This window comes from Gopherus evgoodei, chromosome 2 (genome assembly GCF_007399415.2).
Source record: "Gopherus evgoodei ecotype Sinaloan lineage chromosome 2, rGopEvg1_v1.p, whole genome shotgun sequence".
Taxonomy (NCBI): Eukaryota; Metazoa; Chordata; order Testudines; family Testudinidae; genus Gopherus; species Gopherus evgoodei.
Genome location: NC_044323.1, coordinates 144,786,744 through 144,804,573, shown reverse-complemented (window position 1 = coordinate 144,804,573; position 17,830 = coordinate 144,786,744). Strand labels below are relative to the sequence as shown.

At 39.4% G+C, this 17,830-nt stretch overlaps 1 protein-coding gene across 1 annotated transcript in view; it reads left to right on the top strand.

Moving 5' to 3' along the window:
* Nucleotides 1–17,830, top strand: part of LOC115646190 (cadherin-10-like) — a 154,455-nt gene that overhangs the window by 68,415 nt on the left and 68,210 nt on the right. Inside the window, 1 exon segment of the mRNA XM_030551750.1 lies at nt 14,447–14,741. Within this exon segment, the coding sequence (XP_030407610.1) occupies nt 14,447–14,741 (295 nt within the window).

Genomic DNA, 17,830 nt, shown 5'->3' with positions numbered 1-17,830 from the left:
TCCTAATATCCAACCTAAACCTCCCCCACTGTAACTTGAGACCATTACTCCTTGTTCTGTCATCTGCTACCACTGAGAACAGTCTAGATCCATCCTCTTTGGAACCCCCCTTCAGGTAGTTGAAAGCAGCTATCAAATCTCCCTTCATTCTTCTCTTCTGCAGACTAAACAATCCCAATTCCCTCAGCCTCTCTTCATAAATCATTTGCTCCAGCCCCCTAATCGTTTTGTTTGTCACACAGAACAGTACTAGAAGATGTTTTGTTCTCTGTAAATATCTATTATTTAGAAGAACAGTAAGATAATTAAATTGTATGATGATGTAATGAGATTGCCATCTCCTCTTTATGTGCCCCCTATATGTTTGAGTGACCCTTAAAGCCCAGGAAAGTATTTTGGGTCAGCCTGGAAGGATAAGGAGCCAGACAAGTAAATAGCTTAAATGAGGGGCAATTAGACAGATGCTCTTAATATCTTTTTAAGTCAGTCCCTGATGGGTGCATCCTAATAGAGACCCATGCTCCCATTCAGCCCCTCACTGAGTGCTGTCATCCCACTAGCTCTTGTGTTCACTCCCCAATTTGTCACTCCCACCAGCCCTTCTGAACTCCAATCAGTGTGACCCCCCAGCAACCCCATGTGATCCACGCTCTCCGTTTCCCCCAGTACATTAGAAGCAAGAGGAAGACCAAGGACAGAGTAGACCCATTACTCGATGAGGGGGGAAGGACAATAAAAGAAAATATGGAAATGGCAGAGGTGCTTAATGACTTCTTTGTTTTGGTTTTCACCAAGGAGGTTGGTGGTGATTGGACGTCTAACATAGTGAATGCTAGTGAAAATGAGGTAGGATCAGAGTCTAAAATAGGGAAAGAACAAGTCAAAAATTACTTAGACAATTTAGATGTCTTCAAACCACCAGGGCCTGATTAAATGCATCCTAGAATACTCAAGGAGCTGACTGGCTGAGTCATTAGCTCTGAAAAGTCATGGAAGAAGGGAGACATTCTAGAACACTGGAAAAGGGCAAATATACTTCCCATCTATAAAAAGGGGGAAAAGGACAACCCGAGGAATTACAGACCAATCAGCTTAACTTCTGTACCCAGAAAGATAATGGAGCAAATAATTAAGAAATCAATTTGCAAACACCTAGAAGATAATAAGCTGATAAGTAACAGTCAGCATGGATTTGTCAAGAACAAATCATGTCAAACCAACCTGATAGCTTTCTTTGACAGGCTAACAAGCCTTGTGGATTAGGGGGAAGCAGTAGATGTGGTATATCTTGACTTTAGTAAGGCTTTTAATACTTTCTCACATGACCTCTCATAAACAAACTAGGGAAATACAACCTAGATGGAGCTACTATGAGGTGGGTGCATAACTGGTTGGAAAACCATTCCCATTAGTTATCAGTCATTCACAGTCAAGCTGGAAAGGCATAACAAGTGGGGTCCTGCAGGGATCGGTTCTGGGTCCGGTTCTGTTCAATATCGTCATCAGTGATATAGATAATGGCATAGAGAGTACACTTACAAAGTTTGCGGATTATACTAAGCTGGGACAGGTTGCAAGTGCTTTGGAGGATAGGATTAAAATTCAAAATGATCTGGACAATATGGAGAAATGGTCAGAAGTAAATAGGATGAAATTCTATAAGAACAAATGCAAAATACTCCACTTAGGAAGGAACAATCTGTTGCACACATACAGAATGGGAAATGACTGCCTAAGAAGGAGTTCTGTGAAAGGGATCTGGAAGTCATAGTGGATCACAAGCTAAATATGAGTCAACAGTGTAACGCTGTTGCAAAAAAAAGCAAACATCATTCTGGAATGTATTAGCAAGAACACTGTAAGGAAGACACGAGAAGTAATTCTTCCACTCTACTCCGCGCTGATTAGGGCTCAGCTGGAGTATTGTGTTCAGTTCTGGGTGTCACATTTCAGGAAGTACGTGGACAAGTATGTGGACAAATTGGAGAAAGTCCAGAGAAGAACAACAAAAATGATCAAAGGTCTAGAAAACATGACCTATGAAAGAAGATTGAAAAAAATGGGTTTGTTTAGTCTGAGGGGGGACATAACAGTTTTCAAGTACATAAAAGGTTGTTAGAAGGAAGAGGGAGCAGGTTTGACTAACACCTGTCAGGGATGGTCTAGATAATACTTAGCCCTGCCTTGAGTGCAGGGGACTGGACTAGATGACCTCTCAGGGTCCCTTCCAGTTCTATGATTCTATATCCTAGGCCTCCTCACCTAGCTCCACAAGCGGGACACTGTGAGAAGGCAGCATCTCCCCCTCTGTCTTCATGGCTGGCTGCTCCGGTCCTGTTCCAGCTGCCTTCTCTTCAGGTGCCACAGAAGCCCTGGGTGGGCAAAAGGTATAATTTGAGCACCTCCCCCACAGAATGTATTATTCTTTAGGGGAGGGAGGAATCTGCAAAGAACATGAATTCTGTGCATGAGCAGTGCCACAGAATTCCCCCCAGGAATATGCATTTGCAGCTTTTCCTTTCTACCAACCCAAATGGTGATTTTTTTTCATAGATGAATATTTCTGGAATGCACTGGGTACTAAAACTAATAGGGCCAGAAGTGCCATTTACACTTTCCTCAAGGCTTGTGGTACACTTACCATGCTACCAACTACATGACACCAACCATGATCCATAAGCAAGGATACTACAAGTAGTGAAAGCCATAGAAGTGCCAGTAATTATAACTGAAGAGGAAAAATTAAACTACAGTTGGAAAACAAATTAAGTGGGAACGGAGGTGAGAAAGAAAGACTAAGAGAGAAAGAGTTGCAGTTTCATTTAGTTGAAAATAAGGAGGATGATTATTGATTAATGGTCATTAAACTTTAGGAATAAGGCTTGGCAGCAGCTGTAAGGAAAAAACTCAAGTGGCTTTATATAAGTTGGAGAAAATGAGAGAGAATACTTTAGCGAGACTATGTTTAGAATAGTGTGCACAGTTTTGGTCGCATTATAAAAAGAATACAGAAGTGAAAAGGGCAAACAGAATGATACAGGGACTAAGGATTTCAGTTATTCTAAAGGGTTTATCAAACTAGACCTATGTTTGAAAAAGAGGAGATTAAGAGGGGGCATGAAGGTAGGTATATATAGTTCTGTAGCCAAAAGCCAACCAAATGGAGGCTTTTTGAGTGAATGTCAAAAACAGCAATCCAAGGTTACCAACATAAGCTGAGCAAGGAGTGAAAGAATTCAGGCAGGATTTGTGTGTGTGTATGGAGGATAAGGGGTGGGGGGGGCTGGGTTGTTTTTGTTTTTAACACAATGGAGTGAATATAGTATATTCCATTATAGAAAGAGCAAGAGAACTCTGTGATGCAGTGTGCTTCAGGAAAGTTACCCCCCCCCCGCGCAAAAAAATGGCATAGATGCTTTGTGGAAGGCTTTGGTGAAAGTGTGGAGCCGGTTACTGTGATTTGCACAATTTGGATATACTTTTCAGTGAATGATGCATTGTATGGCATCAATTACCAAGGGTAGCAACTAGCATTTTGAAAAAATACTGTGGGCTACAACTTCTGAATCATAATAAGACTAAGATGGGCATTTCTAATCTTAGACATCCTGTGATGTTTCATTTGAAAAATAGTTTGGGAATAAAATATCCTCTTTGGTATCCTGAATGTGAATCAAGTCCATATTTATATCATTAAGGTGAAAGAACAGTTATTTTGGTAAGTTACCCTCTTAAGAATTGTTTTTAAAGATGCTATGTTAGTAAGCAAGGATTTAATTTAAACCATTTTAGTTACTGTAATGGGTTCCCTGGGCTGCAGCCTGGAACTGGAGTACTGCTGAGTCCTCTGTCTTACTAACCTAGGCTCCCTCTCACACTGTGATATTGTGAAAAGCTATAAACCTCTCCAGGTACTTCACTTACACAGATATCCACAGACAGGGACACACCCAACTGCGTTATATGAATGCTTTTGCCAGCCACTCATGAAGTAACAATAGAGAGGCTCCAGCCAATTCCCCAAGCTCCTCAGCCTAGGACCCCAGAGCTGTACCATCTTGTTCTGGTCAGAAGCCTGACCAATGTAAGTTTATTATCCAGTCCACCACTTCTACAAAGGAAAGTGGACGTGCACCATCCCTTGCAACCTGAGTAAATTTCCCAAGCACTTCAACCAAAATGCACTGTTTTAGGTAAAATATAAAACAGATTTTTTTATTACAGAAAGATAGATTTTAAGTGGTTATAAGTAATAAGCATACAGGTCACAGCTGGTTACCTAAGAATTAAAAGTAAAATCACAATCTGAGTTCTATAAACTAGACAGGATTTGAATCAGGTAGTGTGTTGCCCTGAGAGATAATACAAGCAGGTTACAGATCTTATCAATAGCTTACTAATAGTTTTCATATTATTGCTCTAGAGATTATTCAGATGCTCAGCCAAATCAGAGACAACTATTGCAGCTTCTGGATACAAATCCAGATCTACTCTGATAGATTTTTTAAGATGTATACCAGGAATGAAACAATGATCACTTCCACCCAAGTGAATCACCTCAGTGTCCGGAAGATCACAACTTCTTAGCTCACCAGTTAAATACTGAAGAGTAGGCAAATTATGATGCTAAGGCAGGCAACCTCTTTCCATCCAAATCAGCCAGTACTCAGCAATGTCCATGTCATTATGTAATCCTTGCTATCTCACCAGCTTCTGCAACCTCATGATCCAAGAATCCCCAGCATCCATATTTTGGCAACCACACATATTTTTTTCCCCTCAGTAGTCAAGATACCTTCATTGTCAGTTCCAAACCTCTGGGCTGTGTGTCTTTGGAAACACCACATTAATCTGTGCTGAAATCAGGAAGTTGCCACTTCTTTCTCCTCCCACTTCCTTCCAAAACTCCAAGAGACGAGTAAAATACAGATTTTCTCCAACAGCCCATCCAAGGCTTACTGACCACAAATCTTCATTTTCTCCCCTCTCTGCAGCTGAAAGAGCTTTTGCCATCCCTCTCCTCCTAGCCCCACAACTCCCACCACCTAGCTTGAGTAGACATGTTCACATTAGCTCAATGAAAGCTAATGTACTAATAGGAGGGTAGCCTTGTTATCATGGTCAGTGGTGAGCAATGGCATAGGACAGCTGCCCCAAGAATGTACCCATACCAGTATAATAACAGAGTCCTTGCCCTAAAGCACTCATAGTCTAAATCAATTGGTGGATCAGTACAGGGTTTGCACGTGGGTTGGGATGCACTGACAGAGTTGTGGGGTATAGGAAGTCTGGTGTGTGTTGGCAGAGCTGGTGCTGCTGTGCCACTATAATTGGTTTCCAGAACATTCATGAACACAGCATTGACTTAAGATAGAGAGGTAATGTTTTTGCCCAGCCCTTAACAATTTACATTTTACAGTGATTCTGTTTGGAAACAAAGAAAACCTTGGTTTCTGTGAGACTCCAGCAATAGCCAAAAGAGCTAAGAAGCATTGATGTTAATGAAGTTTTGCATTCATTTAAAAAGAGAAGGACTTAATGATGTTTATACATAATGCAAATTGTGTAATAAGATGTACGAAGGCTAATGCTGTTTTAATGGTTATTTGGTTAATACCTAAGCTCCTTTATAAAGTCATATTTAAGCTGTCTAATAAAAAGCATGTTGCTTATTGTTGGCATGAAGGTCTCTTCAAACTGTTGCTTAATTACCTCTTTGATTGTTGTCCTTATTGAAAAGCCTGTTCAGATGAATATTTTTTTCTTTCCTGTGTTTGTGGAGTTTCCAGTGCAGTGAAAGAAAGGGCTGCTTTGGGTTTCAGCACATTAAGCTTCTTAATTCACCTGAGACTAATTTATGTAGATTGTTGCTGAATGTTTGGCCGAGTGAGGGTATGCTCTTGAAACCTGGTCAACTCTTTTCAAAATGCATAAGTGGACAACTTTCAATTATACTCTATAAGGGTTTGCAGCTCCAGAAACTAGCAAAAAAACCCATTCCAATCTTGAACATATAAACTATGCAATGAGTATAAGGAAATGTAAAATCCTAGTCATAAGAAGCATCTTCCCCCGCTCCACAACCTTCCCGTGAGATCCCACACAGTGTGCTGAGTTCCTTAAGGAGGAAAAAGAAAGGCAGTGGACAGTCCTAAGTTGGGTAGGGGTTGGGCCAAAGGACGTACATCACCTTGCCCAATAGCTATGTGAAGAACAGCTAAGAGAGTGGATCTAGCTTGAAATTGCATTACGTTTACCACTGAAACCTCTCTGTCTCAGGAAGCCTATTTAAGAGGTTGTGCAATAGCCCTGATCCTGGCTGGGGTTGGTCCTAGCTTATAGGGAGTGGGAAAGGGAAACTGGGCTTCAGAGTCAATGAGAAGACCAAGTCGTTATGTGGATGGTTCTTGCCTCTTACAGATCAGCAGGGTTTGTGGGTCAGCCCAGCAGCTCAGTCCATGGCAAACACAGCTACCCTGCCAGAATAATGTGGGAGAAACTCCACAAGGAAAACCTCACAGTGTGTCCTTTCCTATTGGCTTGAACCATTATCAGGTACAGGTTACGTACATATTCTGCACTGATCTACTTCTGATCCTCTGCTGTTTTAAAAGGAGAACTTAACATAATATTTTTCTTTTTGCACTAAACAATGGAAGGAAAATTAAACAGTGGCCTGATAACTCTCAACTATCATTGGTACATGGTATCAAATTAATCTCTAGGTCTCACTGGCTCTGCCAGAATGAGTATGCCTCTGCCAGAGTACTTGTGGCAGCACAAGGCAGCTGCAACTGCCTCCTCTGTTAGATGGGCTTGACCTCGGGAGGGGCATAGCCAGAGTGGCACTGATTTAACACACTCATGATGAAGCCTCTGTTACTCCTATGAAGTTCAAAGCCTACAGCAGCAAGGAGTCATCAGCAACAGACGTCATGCTGGAGAGCAGTGGTTAACAATGGGTTTACCAAATCTGAGATTAATTGCCATATGGATCTTACGGGGTTTGTTCAATTTTTCTCCCCTCTTTCCTGAATAACTTAAGTGGGTTTACACCAGAGGTAAATTTGGCAAAGTAAGGCTAATGAATCCAAACTAATCTAACCTTAGCTGTGCCATGCAGTGCACTGCAGAGTGGAGTATTTGTGTTTGTCTGTTCTGAGCAAGTAAGAGTATTTCAAAGCATTTCTTAGCTCCCAACCAATATGCAGTTGCTGTACTTTCTTATAAGTTCGTTCTTTCTTCATCTTTCCCAGTCCCACAAAATTGCTCTTTCAGATATGCATTTTTTCCTCTCCGTTTCTCACCTTTTTTAAATAACATGCAATAGCACAGGACTTGCAAGCTGTGACAACATAAATGAGTGAGATTTCAGTAGATTAAGATTGAGACTGTAAGTATCTAATTGAAACACAGTGCAAAATCCTTCATCAGACAAGAGTATTACTTTAAAAACTACCTTCAGAATAAGTCGAAATAAGTGAGCCTCATTACATATGAATGAGATTTGGCACCAAGCTGTTTCATTTAAAACTCAGCAGTTAGGAAATAGATTGTGCAGGATAGATACTCTAAAAAGAGAAAAGGGAAAGGAGAAATGGTTTTGCCACATCTGTTGTAGATCTTGTCTTCTAGGCTGGTACAAAGGAAAATTAAATGACAAGTTTTAATACTTTATGTTTTGAGAGTTAGGGGAAATAACTGTTCTTCAGTACCATAGTTATTAGAATTAGGGTCTGCTTTTGTATTTTATAAGTAAGCCTTCCTGTAGGAGGTAATTGCAAGGAGAGTACTACTGTACTACAGAGTGTTCAGAAAAGAGATGAATGAAAAAATGAAAGGTTTGATGCTCCTTTTTTACATCGGAATATCAGTGTTTCGGGCAAAGAATTACAGTATAGGTGAGAACACTTCCTCCAATATGTGATTTATTTCATATAGCCAATATAATTGATGTAAGAATTCAGTTGATAGATTTTACTTGTAGCACTGTTCTAATCTGAAAAGTGACTACATGTATTCTTATTATTTGTATCTTGATACTCTGAATTTTACATTAACTAAAATTCAGATAATGACCTTGGAATCTGTAATTTGAATAGAAACAAACTGTATTAATCCTTACATCAGAATACTTGCCATTATTATTAGCTATTCCATTAATCCATATTTCTTGCATGTGAAAATGGCACCTTCTTCCTCAGTGGATCTGCCCTTTATGTTGTTCAGAGTAGTATCTTCTGGCTTTTCTGGTGGAAGTAGGTTTCAAATTTTTTACTTCTGTTAATACTACAGAAAGAACCCAGCTTTCAGATTCCATATGGAGCTTGGAGGGCTGGCAATTAAGGAAGAAAAATCTTTTTTACTTATAGAGTGAGCAGGTTTGATTCTGGAATCATTAAAAGGCAATAAAGGTGTAAACCTCCAGTGTAATTTTCAAGTCACTTTTTAAATGAGAACTACACTGTTGTAAATCTAAAGTAACTCTATGGACTTTAATGAAGATACTGCAGAATTCTAGAGGTATAACTGAATGGAAATTGCTCTAGAGACTTATTAGTCTATCATCTTTACATATCTGTCTTTTCCCTGAAGGGGTAGGGGGTGGGGGGCGATTGAGTCTGAGTTAGCTCTATTTTATGTAAGTCAATTACACAACAGCTAGAGAATGTATCTTTCTCTGTTGCACTGCTAATAATGTTTCTGTAGAAACCATACACCTAATAGGCTTATTGCTACATCTCTTTCCAAACATTGTCCACTATTTATTTCACTGCATTCACTTTAATAATACTGCCATATAGTAGTAAGTGATAGTGCTCAAATGAATGTGTTTTCAGGGGAAGAAAGTATTTTAATCTCATTGATAACTACATGCACAGGGCTGTGACATATGGAATTGCAGTTGCTGTAGAGTGAGTCAGAGCCGTTGAAAAAAATATCAGATATTCTGATTTTTGTCCAGTAAGATAAATTATACGGTGGTGACCACTGACAAGTGAAGTGCTCCTGTGAGAGGTAGAAACAAGAAATTCATTGGTTTGCAAAATATCAGGTATGGATATGGAAACAAAACCACATCTTCACAGCTGATTGTTTTGTGAGACAAAATTGCTAAGTGAAACAGATGTCTCTTCCTTTCTCAGCTTGGCTGTCATGAAACACAGATGCCCATTAGCCAAAAGAACTATATGAAATGTTTTATACTTAAAGTAGTGTACAGGAAAACTTCACCATCTTATTTTTTGCCAACTTCCCTGCTAGTCTGGAAAAGACAAATCATATTTCACTTGGGACAATATCTTTAAATTTTCATAGGACTAATTAAAATAATTCAGTATTTTGAGTTTTCCCCTTTAAAACATCATTTATAATGGACATTTCTGATATTAGCATTATAGGTGGCCATCTTACTAAAAGGAGAGGGTTTTTTTGTTTTTGTTTTTTCTTTGCAACAATGCTATGTGTGTGAAGTCAGTGTCAGAGGACCTGCTTTTTATCTCACAACAGAGTAAGGCTGTCTCGCCTTGCAGAAGTTATGTCATCTTTGACATGTGACAGTGCTTACAGAATGAGCTAGAATACAGTCTACATCTTCACCTCACTTCTGAGTTTTACTGCTCTACTCCTCTAGTTGCCACCTGTAGTCTGATCTACAGACCGTGACACTTAAGAGGAGAGGGAGCATCCTACAGTAGTGTGTGCTTGGTATTGGAGTAGGATTGAGTGCCAGCATACTGCCCCTGCAGTTCTGTGACACCATGGTGATAGGTCCTCCCATGAGTTCTTCTGAAGTCTTTAGATTAAGTATGGGAACATCAGCCTCCTTCTAAATATTCTGCTCTGCAGTAGGGCAGCCAGCCACCACCAAAACATTCATAGGCGTGTCCTCAAAGTCCTTTATTTAACTACTTCTGGTTCATTTGGGTGCTGCAGAGGAAGACTCTCTTTGTTGACTAAATGCTGTGGCTTTTCCCAAATGTAGTACAGTTCCACCAGCAGTTTATTAAGTACTTTTTGCACATACCTAGCAGCTGAGAGACCTTGTGAAATATGACAAATCTCAGAAACTCAGCATAAGTTTCAAGTATCAGAGGGGTAGCCGTGTTAGTCTGGATCTGTAAAAGCAGCAAAGAGTCCTGTGGCACCTTATAGACTAACAGACGTTTTGGAGCATGAGCTTTCATGGGTGAATCTGACAAAGTGGCTATTCACTCATGAAAGCTCATGCTCCAAAACGTCTGTTAGTCTATAAGGTGCCACAGGACTCTTTGCTGCTTTTACAGCATAAGTTTGTGATCTTTTTGGAGAAACAGAGTCCCATTTTAAATTCATAACAAACTAGTTTAAAGTACTGTTGTGATTACTATGAACAGCCCTACTATAAAGAAATGGGAAACTCTATGTCTATCTCCATTCTATATTGCCTTTATCCACAGTGTTTAGCAATATGAAAAATAGAGACAGTCCAAGTGACAAACCATTTTTTTTTTTTGGTTTGGAAACTTTTCAGGATTCACTCTAGTAAATATGTAGCACAAATACTGTAATTATCTGCCAACACTGGGCCCCTGAGCACCTAGGGGAGAGGAAAGGTATATGTATACCTGGCACTCCAGTCAGAACCCTTTTTTCTAATTGGATCAGCATAGAACCAGATTTGTTGGTTTTCTGGGGAACTTGTACAACTAACCTTTATGGGGCTGAGAGAGAATTTTTCCCTCAGAGCCAGATTTTTTCACCTACTCCACAGCAGCTCAAGGATCCCATGGGGTAGGGTCAGGAAGTATCATTCAAGCTGTCACAACTTAGCAAGTGGCAATTGTCAAGTGGAAGTATGTATTCCAGAGGGTGGTCCAGTTTCCAGATAAACCAGAATTGGAAGTGCATTTTGGGAAGTGTAACACAGTACCTGGCCTCTTAAATGAAATTGGGCCAACTTCTCCTGTTGCAGTCCTGCTGCAGCCTAGTTTGGTGTAATGGGGAGAGTAGAGTTGCAGGGAGTTATAAATGACAGGCAGTCCAAAGGCAACATCATTCGGAATCCAGAGTTCAGAGTACAAGAGAGCTCAGAAGAAAGGCAGAGTTGGGCTGAGAGCTTCAGGAAGGGGATGCCCTTGAAGGGGGGAGCAGGGAAAGTTCCTAGTAAGCAGCAAACCAGACCAGGCTGATGAAAACATGAGGTACTTGAGAGGGCTCCACCTGCAAACTTCCCCAGGACACCGAGCCACAGACAGAGAAGGATGAAGTCTCAGAGCAACAGAGGGAGATGCCTGCTGGCTCTCTGAGCTGGAGGGCTGAAGACTGGGGAATGATGAAGGGGTGAATTCACTGATGTCTCTAGGCAGGAGCTGGAACTATAGGGAAACAGGGCAGAGGAAGGGCCCAGCTAGAGGGGTGGGTATGAGATGTGGTGAGAGAAATCAAAGCTGCATTGGGGAGCTGGGGCACAGTGAGAAGAGCCAGAGCTGTATTTGGTGTATTGATGGTTTGTAGGGACTTGAAAAAGTGAATGTACTATTTGGATGGTGGTGGGGAATTTTGAATTATGATTGTGGGACTTTTGTAAGAAACTAACCCCAAAAAAGGGCCATTTACATGTAGAAGCATGTCTGGAGTAATTGAGGACTGTAGAAGAAAAGGGGATACTGAGGTAGGCACACTTTTTGTGCCATGGCCTGCCATAGGCGGGCACCCCAGGCAGAGCCACCATAACATAGGGGAAGGCATGCCCTACTGAAGCTAAGGAAAGGGTTGGCTCCTGTATCTGGTACAGCAGGGAGACAACTCTTTTTCCCCAGCCCCAGAACTTTCATATTACAGGAAGGTGGTGAGGTCTCAGCAGGAAGAGCTGACAGCATCTCTCAAATTGGTGGGCACTTTTTGGGAAGGAATGATGACATGTATTATACAAATTATTGCTGGATAATTCCCAGGTGAATTAATAAAGCTGTGGCCTAGTGTAACCACATCCCTTGCATCTTGTGTTTCTTCCTGCATTGCTGGGGCCATGTACCCCAGATGTTTGCATTTGTTTGCATGCCAAACTACTTCAAAACGAGAGTTACTCTTTGGTAATTCAATTCATCCAAGTCTCTTCTTCTTCTCCCTTCCCATGGTAGAGCACCAGGGATAGTGTGTATCATGACTCTGCCCTCTCCTCCCCCCCCCCACCCCCAGAAGCATATAGCTGAAGGAACTGTCAGAGAGATTTTCTTTTTGTCCTTGGGTAGGTCTAGGAGAAAACCAGAGAAGAAAATTAGAAAGCAAGGAAGAGGTGGAAGAGAAGGAGCCTGAGGAAAGGTTGAGACTTCCAAGTAGTAGGGGCAAAGAAACTGGAGCAGGAAAGAAGAGGACTTGGAGTTACATAGAAGAGACTTCCCTTACAATTACCTTCCTTGCTTTCTTCCTGTTAGATGGTGCCGGCTGTCCCTGACTGTCTTCCTTTTTTGTAGAAAAAGAGAGATGCATGACAAACATGTTTTGTTTTGTGTACACTGTTTATTTTAATTTTTAGCTCAAGCAAATTTTAATCTGTAATTCTTTGCTCTGTGCTTATGCTTACTGTTAGTGATTGTGAATCAAGAGAGAATGGGAAAATGACTCTAATCAAAGTTCAGTAACATTTAAACAGTTTTCTAAGTTTCTCAGTTTCTAAGCTGACACTGGCTTTGATCCTAGATCCTGCATGGGTTCCTTCGCTTCTCCAGGATCTGCTCATTATGAGTGTGTGGGAAGGATTCAACTTCTGAAAATTTATCACAGCAAGAGTATGTCCTCTGACCTTTACTTCATCCCTCTGCTCCATTGAACTCATTTGGTTTCTGCATAGACACCTGAAGACTGCTATGTCAAAGCAGACCAGTGGCCTATCTAGTCTAGAATTTTGCCTCTGATAGTGGCCTGAAATAGATGCTTTAGAGGAGAGTATGAAAGCAACATAGAGCACCAGGAAAACACATGTAATAACTGGATACCATAGGGGAATATTTATACCTGATCTAAGTGTGCGATCAGTTTATTCCCTAAGCATGAACATCTTTTTGTTATCCTAGCTTATATGATTGAAGATGGTATTCTTATAAGTAGTCAATGCTACTTTAATATTGCTATATTGTTTTCCCTAACTATAGTTAGAACATGAGGAAAAAGCCCAAAATGCTGCACTAGTTTTATTTCATGTGTGAAACTTTTTGGATCATTCCAATACTCTTGTGGCCTGACCATTTTTTTTAAGTGAAATTTGATTTTGTGGCTACAATTTTGTGCATGTAAATAAATGTTGCAACAAATCTGATGTTGCAAATAATTGTGGACACATTTTATAGTGCTTAGATGTCCAGCTGTTTGCACCTATAAATTAATGTTACTGTACAGTGTCATTAAATGCACAAATAAGTTAGTGAGGCACGTAACTGCATGCTTACAATGATCATAAATTTTGCCAATGGTTGCTTGAACTCACTCAATGGGCTTAAAGAGTTGTTGTTGGTTGTTTTTTTCTCAAAATTCCATGCTCAACATCGTGGCTGCAAAATCAGAAGCAGATTAGAGGTGCTTAAAAAAAATAATATTGGGGCCGTTATCAGATATGACACATCTGCAAAATTTAAAATATACATTTCAGGGTGAAAATAAATTGAATTATTCAGTTCTGCAAATCAGACATAACGGACCCAATGAGGTAGCAGGGAATTGTGTAACAGGAAGTTGGGAGGTAGTGTTGAGTGTAACACTCTGGCTTAGCCAATTGCATTTCAGTACAGTAAAAAAATAGCAAAACATTTTGCATTAAGGCTCTTCCAGTGTTAGAAGTCATGAGTAAAGAAAGATATCTAGATAATCTGATTTAAATCAATACTGATTGCTTAATGAATCTGCTGCTTTTTGGTTTATCCCATTTAAAGTATTTGAAGGGCGTAAAAGTGATAATGAGTTACACTGAAAAGTACTCCAGTTTAGGAGAAGGAAACATAAATAATAGGAAATAAAAAAAATAAAACTTGTGTGACACACCGCCAGTTGTTCTGTTTTCCTTAATTGTCATGTATCTGCCATGTCCTTTATCTGCTTAGTGAATTTACAACTAACACAGCAGGTTGTGAATTTTTAATAGGCTCTCTTCGAGGAAAGAAAAGGTCAACATTAACATAAAATTCTTCTTTAAGATTTGTGGCACAAATGTTTCACAGCAGAGAACAGGTGTTGCTGGAAAACTAAAATCTACCACAACAGTCAAGTGAAATGACTCTTTGTGTTAAGTAAGGGAGACATGAATGCTTTAATACAGCACAATGACTGCAATGTGCCAAATCAATGTAAATGGAAAATGAGTGGGTTTTTTTTTAGCCCTCACCTTGTTTTTTCGCATGCAGAATTATTTCATGTCTTTAAAAAAATGACCTCCCTTTTTAAAATATATATTTTCTCTCTCTTTCTCCTCTAGCTTCACTCTGACCAGGACAAGGGAGATGGGTCTCTCAAGTACATTTTATCAGGAGATGGGGCTGGTACTCTTTTTATTATTGATGAGAAAACAGGTGACATTCATGCCACTCGAAGGATTGATAGAGAGGAGAAGGCCTTTTACACCCTTCGTGCCCAGGCTATTAACAGAAGAACTCTGAGGCCAGTGGAGCCTGAGTCAGAGTTTGTCATAAAAATCCATGACATTAATGACAATGAACCAACATTTCCAGAAGAAATATATACTGCTAGTGTTCCTGAAATGTCAGTAGTCGGTAAGTAGTGATTTCTGGTGTAAGGACATACTTTTAACTATGATCTTTAAAGTAATCATTTCCCCAACTATTATAAACTCAGTTAAGTCCTGATTTTCATGCAGAAGGTAAGTAATATTAGTACTTTTCTCTGTTTAGAATTAGAAATAGGCCTGAGAGAAAACCCTACATCTGGTGCAAAGTTCAGAGTTCATACTCTTCAGCCAGATCCAGATACAAATTTTATGGATGGAGCTTTTGTCTACTTATAATTTTAAATACATTAATTCAAACTTTGTTGGAATTTGGATAAAAAGATGTGATACATAATTCATGGTTTGGTCCAGGTGAATTGTATCCCTCCTTGAAATCTGCAGGAAAAAGGTGATTGGGGAAGCCTTTGATAAAAACTTCAGTGGGGTGTTTCCTTTCTTTTTGATAAACTGAAGCCCCTCTAGTCTGCCTTCTCTCTCATGGGTTCTGTGCCTGAGGAGCTATACTCCCTTGCTCCTGTTTCCTAATGCTGGTGCACTGACAGCAGACACAGTCTTGAAGAAGCTTCTGTTCATTCTCTGCCTTTGTTCCTCTCTTTGTGTTTGTTTTTTTGGGGAGTGGACTTTGTTGTTACCCTTCTGGTTCTCCCACATCTTGCTTGTGGCTGGTGGTAGTCAGAATCTGAAATGGCTTCCTTGTTCTCTATATGCTTCATTTCACCCTCTATCCTGGTTCTCAGTCAAGAGCTTTGTCAATTCTTCTTTTTACTCATGGCTGGTACATGGGCAGGAGATGAGAAGTTAATAGGCAGAGTCCAACGGGAAGAAATAAAAGTACTGTTACACACTGTGATACATGCTGAAAATGACCCTGTGGTAAATGTAAGCCAGTACAAATAATAATCAGAATCACAATTAGTTGACAAGATGCTGAATTCAATTTGTCTTGGTGTATGCAGACTGCAGTGTTGTGATCAGCATCATGTCAGCTAACCTGCTCAAACTATAGAACAGTCCTCCATATGATGATAATTTTACAGAAGAATCATGAAAAGTATGTTTTATGATAACAAGCAGTCAATATTAAAAATTCACTATTTGCCAGATTAACATACAATTGTATACATGATACCAGTTTCCTACTACATTTAGAATACAATATAACTTGAGTAACTGTGGAATCTGTTGGTAAATGTTGACTGTTTAGTGGCTACTAAAGTATGACTTACAAGTACATCATATCATGTTTTGAGAAACCTTACTGACCTTCATTAGTATTTACAATCAACAGAAGAAGACATGGACACTAGAAGATCAGAACCCACAGAGAACTTTACAGAACTATGTGGGAGCATTATCCTGTTAACTGCATCTAACTAGATGCATCTACCATGTAGTCTAAAGGTCCCATAATCTCAGAGTTTCAACATTGACTAAGCAGTGTTTATTTTTAAAAAATGGTAATGCATTATCCGTGAAGGCACTGCACAGGGTTATATTGGGACTAGGGCTGTCAAGAGATTAAAAAACTAATAATCGTGATTAATCGCAATGTTAAACAATAATAGAATACCATTTATTTAAATATTTTTGGATGTTTTCCACATTTTCAAATATATTGATTTTGATTACAACACAGAATACAAAGTGTACAGAGCTCACTTTATATTTATTTTTGGTTACAAGTACTTGCACTGTAAAAAACCAAAAGAAATAGTATTTTTCAATTCACTTAATACAAGTACTGCAGTGCAATCTCTTTATCATGAAAGTTGAACTTACAAATGTAGAATTATGTACAAAAAATAACTGCACTCGAAAATAAAACAATGTAAAATAATGTAAAACTTTAGAGCCTACAAGTCCACTCAGTCCTACTTCTTGTTCAGCCAATCACTCAGACAAACAGTTTGTTTACATTTGCAGGAGATAATGCTGCCCGTTTCTTGTTTACAATGTCACCTGAAAATGAGAACAGGCACTGCAATGGCATGTTGTAGCCGGCATCACAAGGTGTTTACATTCTAGATGTGCTAAAGATTCATGTGTCCTTTTATGCTTCAACCACCATTCCATGGGATGTGCATCCATGCTGATGATAGGTTCTGCTCTATAACAATCCAAAGCAGTGTGGACCGACACATGCTCATTTTCATTATCCGAGTCAGATGCCACTAGCAGAAGGTTGATTTTGTTTTTTGGTGGTTTGGGTTCTGTAGTTTCCTCATTGGAATGTTGCTCTTTTAAGACTTTGAAAACATGCTCCACACCTCGTCCCTCTCAGATTTTGGAAGGCACTTCAGATTCTTAAAACTTGGGTGGAGTGCTGTAGCTATCTTTCAAAATCTCACAGTGGTTTCTTCTTTGTGTTTTGTCAAATCTGCAATGAAAGTGTTGTTAAAATGAACAACATGTCCTGGGTCATCATCTGAGACTGCTATAATATGAAATATATGACAGAGTGTGGGTAAAACAGAGCAGGGAACATACAATTCTCCTCCAAGTAGTTTAGTCACAAATTTAATTAACATTTTATTTTTTAATTCCTCTGGAATGGTGGCCGAAGCATGAAGGGGCAAATGAATGTTTAGTATATTTGGTACGTAAATACCTTGTGATGCCGGCTACAAAAGTGCCATGCAAATGCCTGTTCTCACTTTCTAGTGACATTGTAAATAAGAAGAGGGCAGCATTATCTCCTGTAAATGTAAACAAACTTGTTTGTCTGAGTGATTGGCTGAAAAAGTAAGCTCCGAAGTTTTACATTGTTTTGGGTTTGAGTACAGTCATGTAACAAAAAAAAATCTACATTTGTAAATTGCACTTTCACCACACAGAGATTGCACTACCGTACTTGTATGAGATGAATTGAAAAATATTCTTTTGTTTATCATTTTTACAGTGCACATATTTGCCATCAAGAATAATATACACTTTCAGTTACAACAAAGAATACAATATTTATGAAAATGTAGAAAAACATTCACAATATTTAATAAATTTCAATTGGTATTCTATTGTTTAACAGTGTGATTATAACTGATTAATCATGATTATTATTTTTTTAATTAATGATGTGAGTTAACTGTGATTAATCGACAGCCCTAATTGGGACTC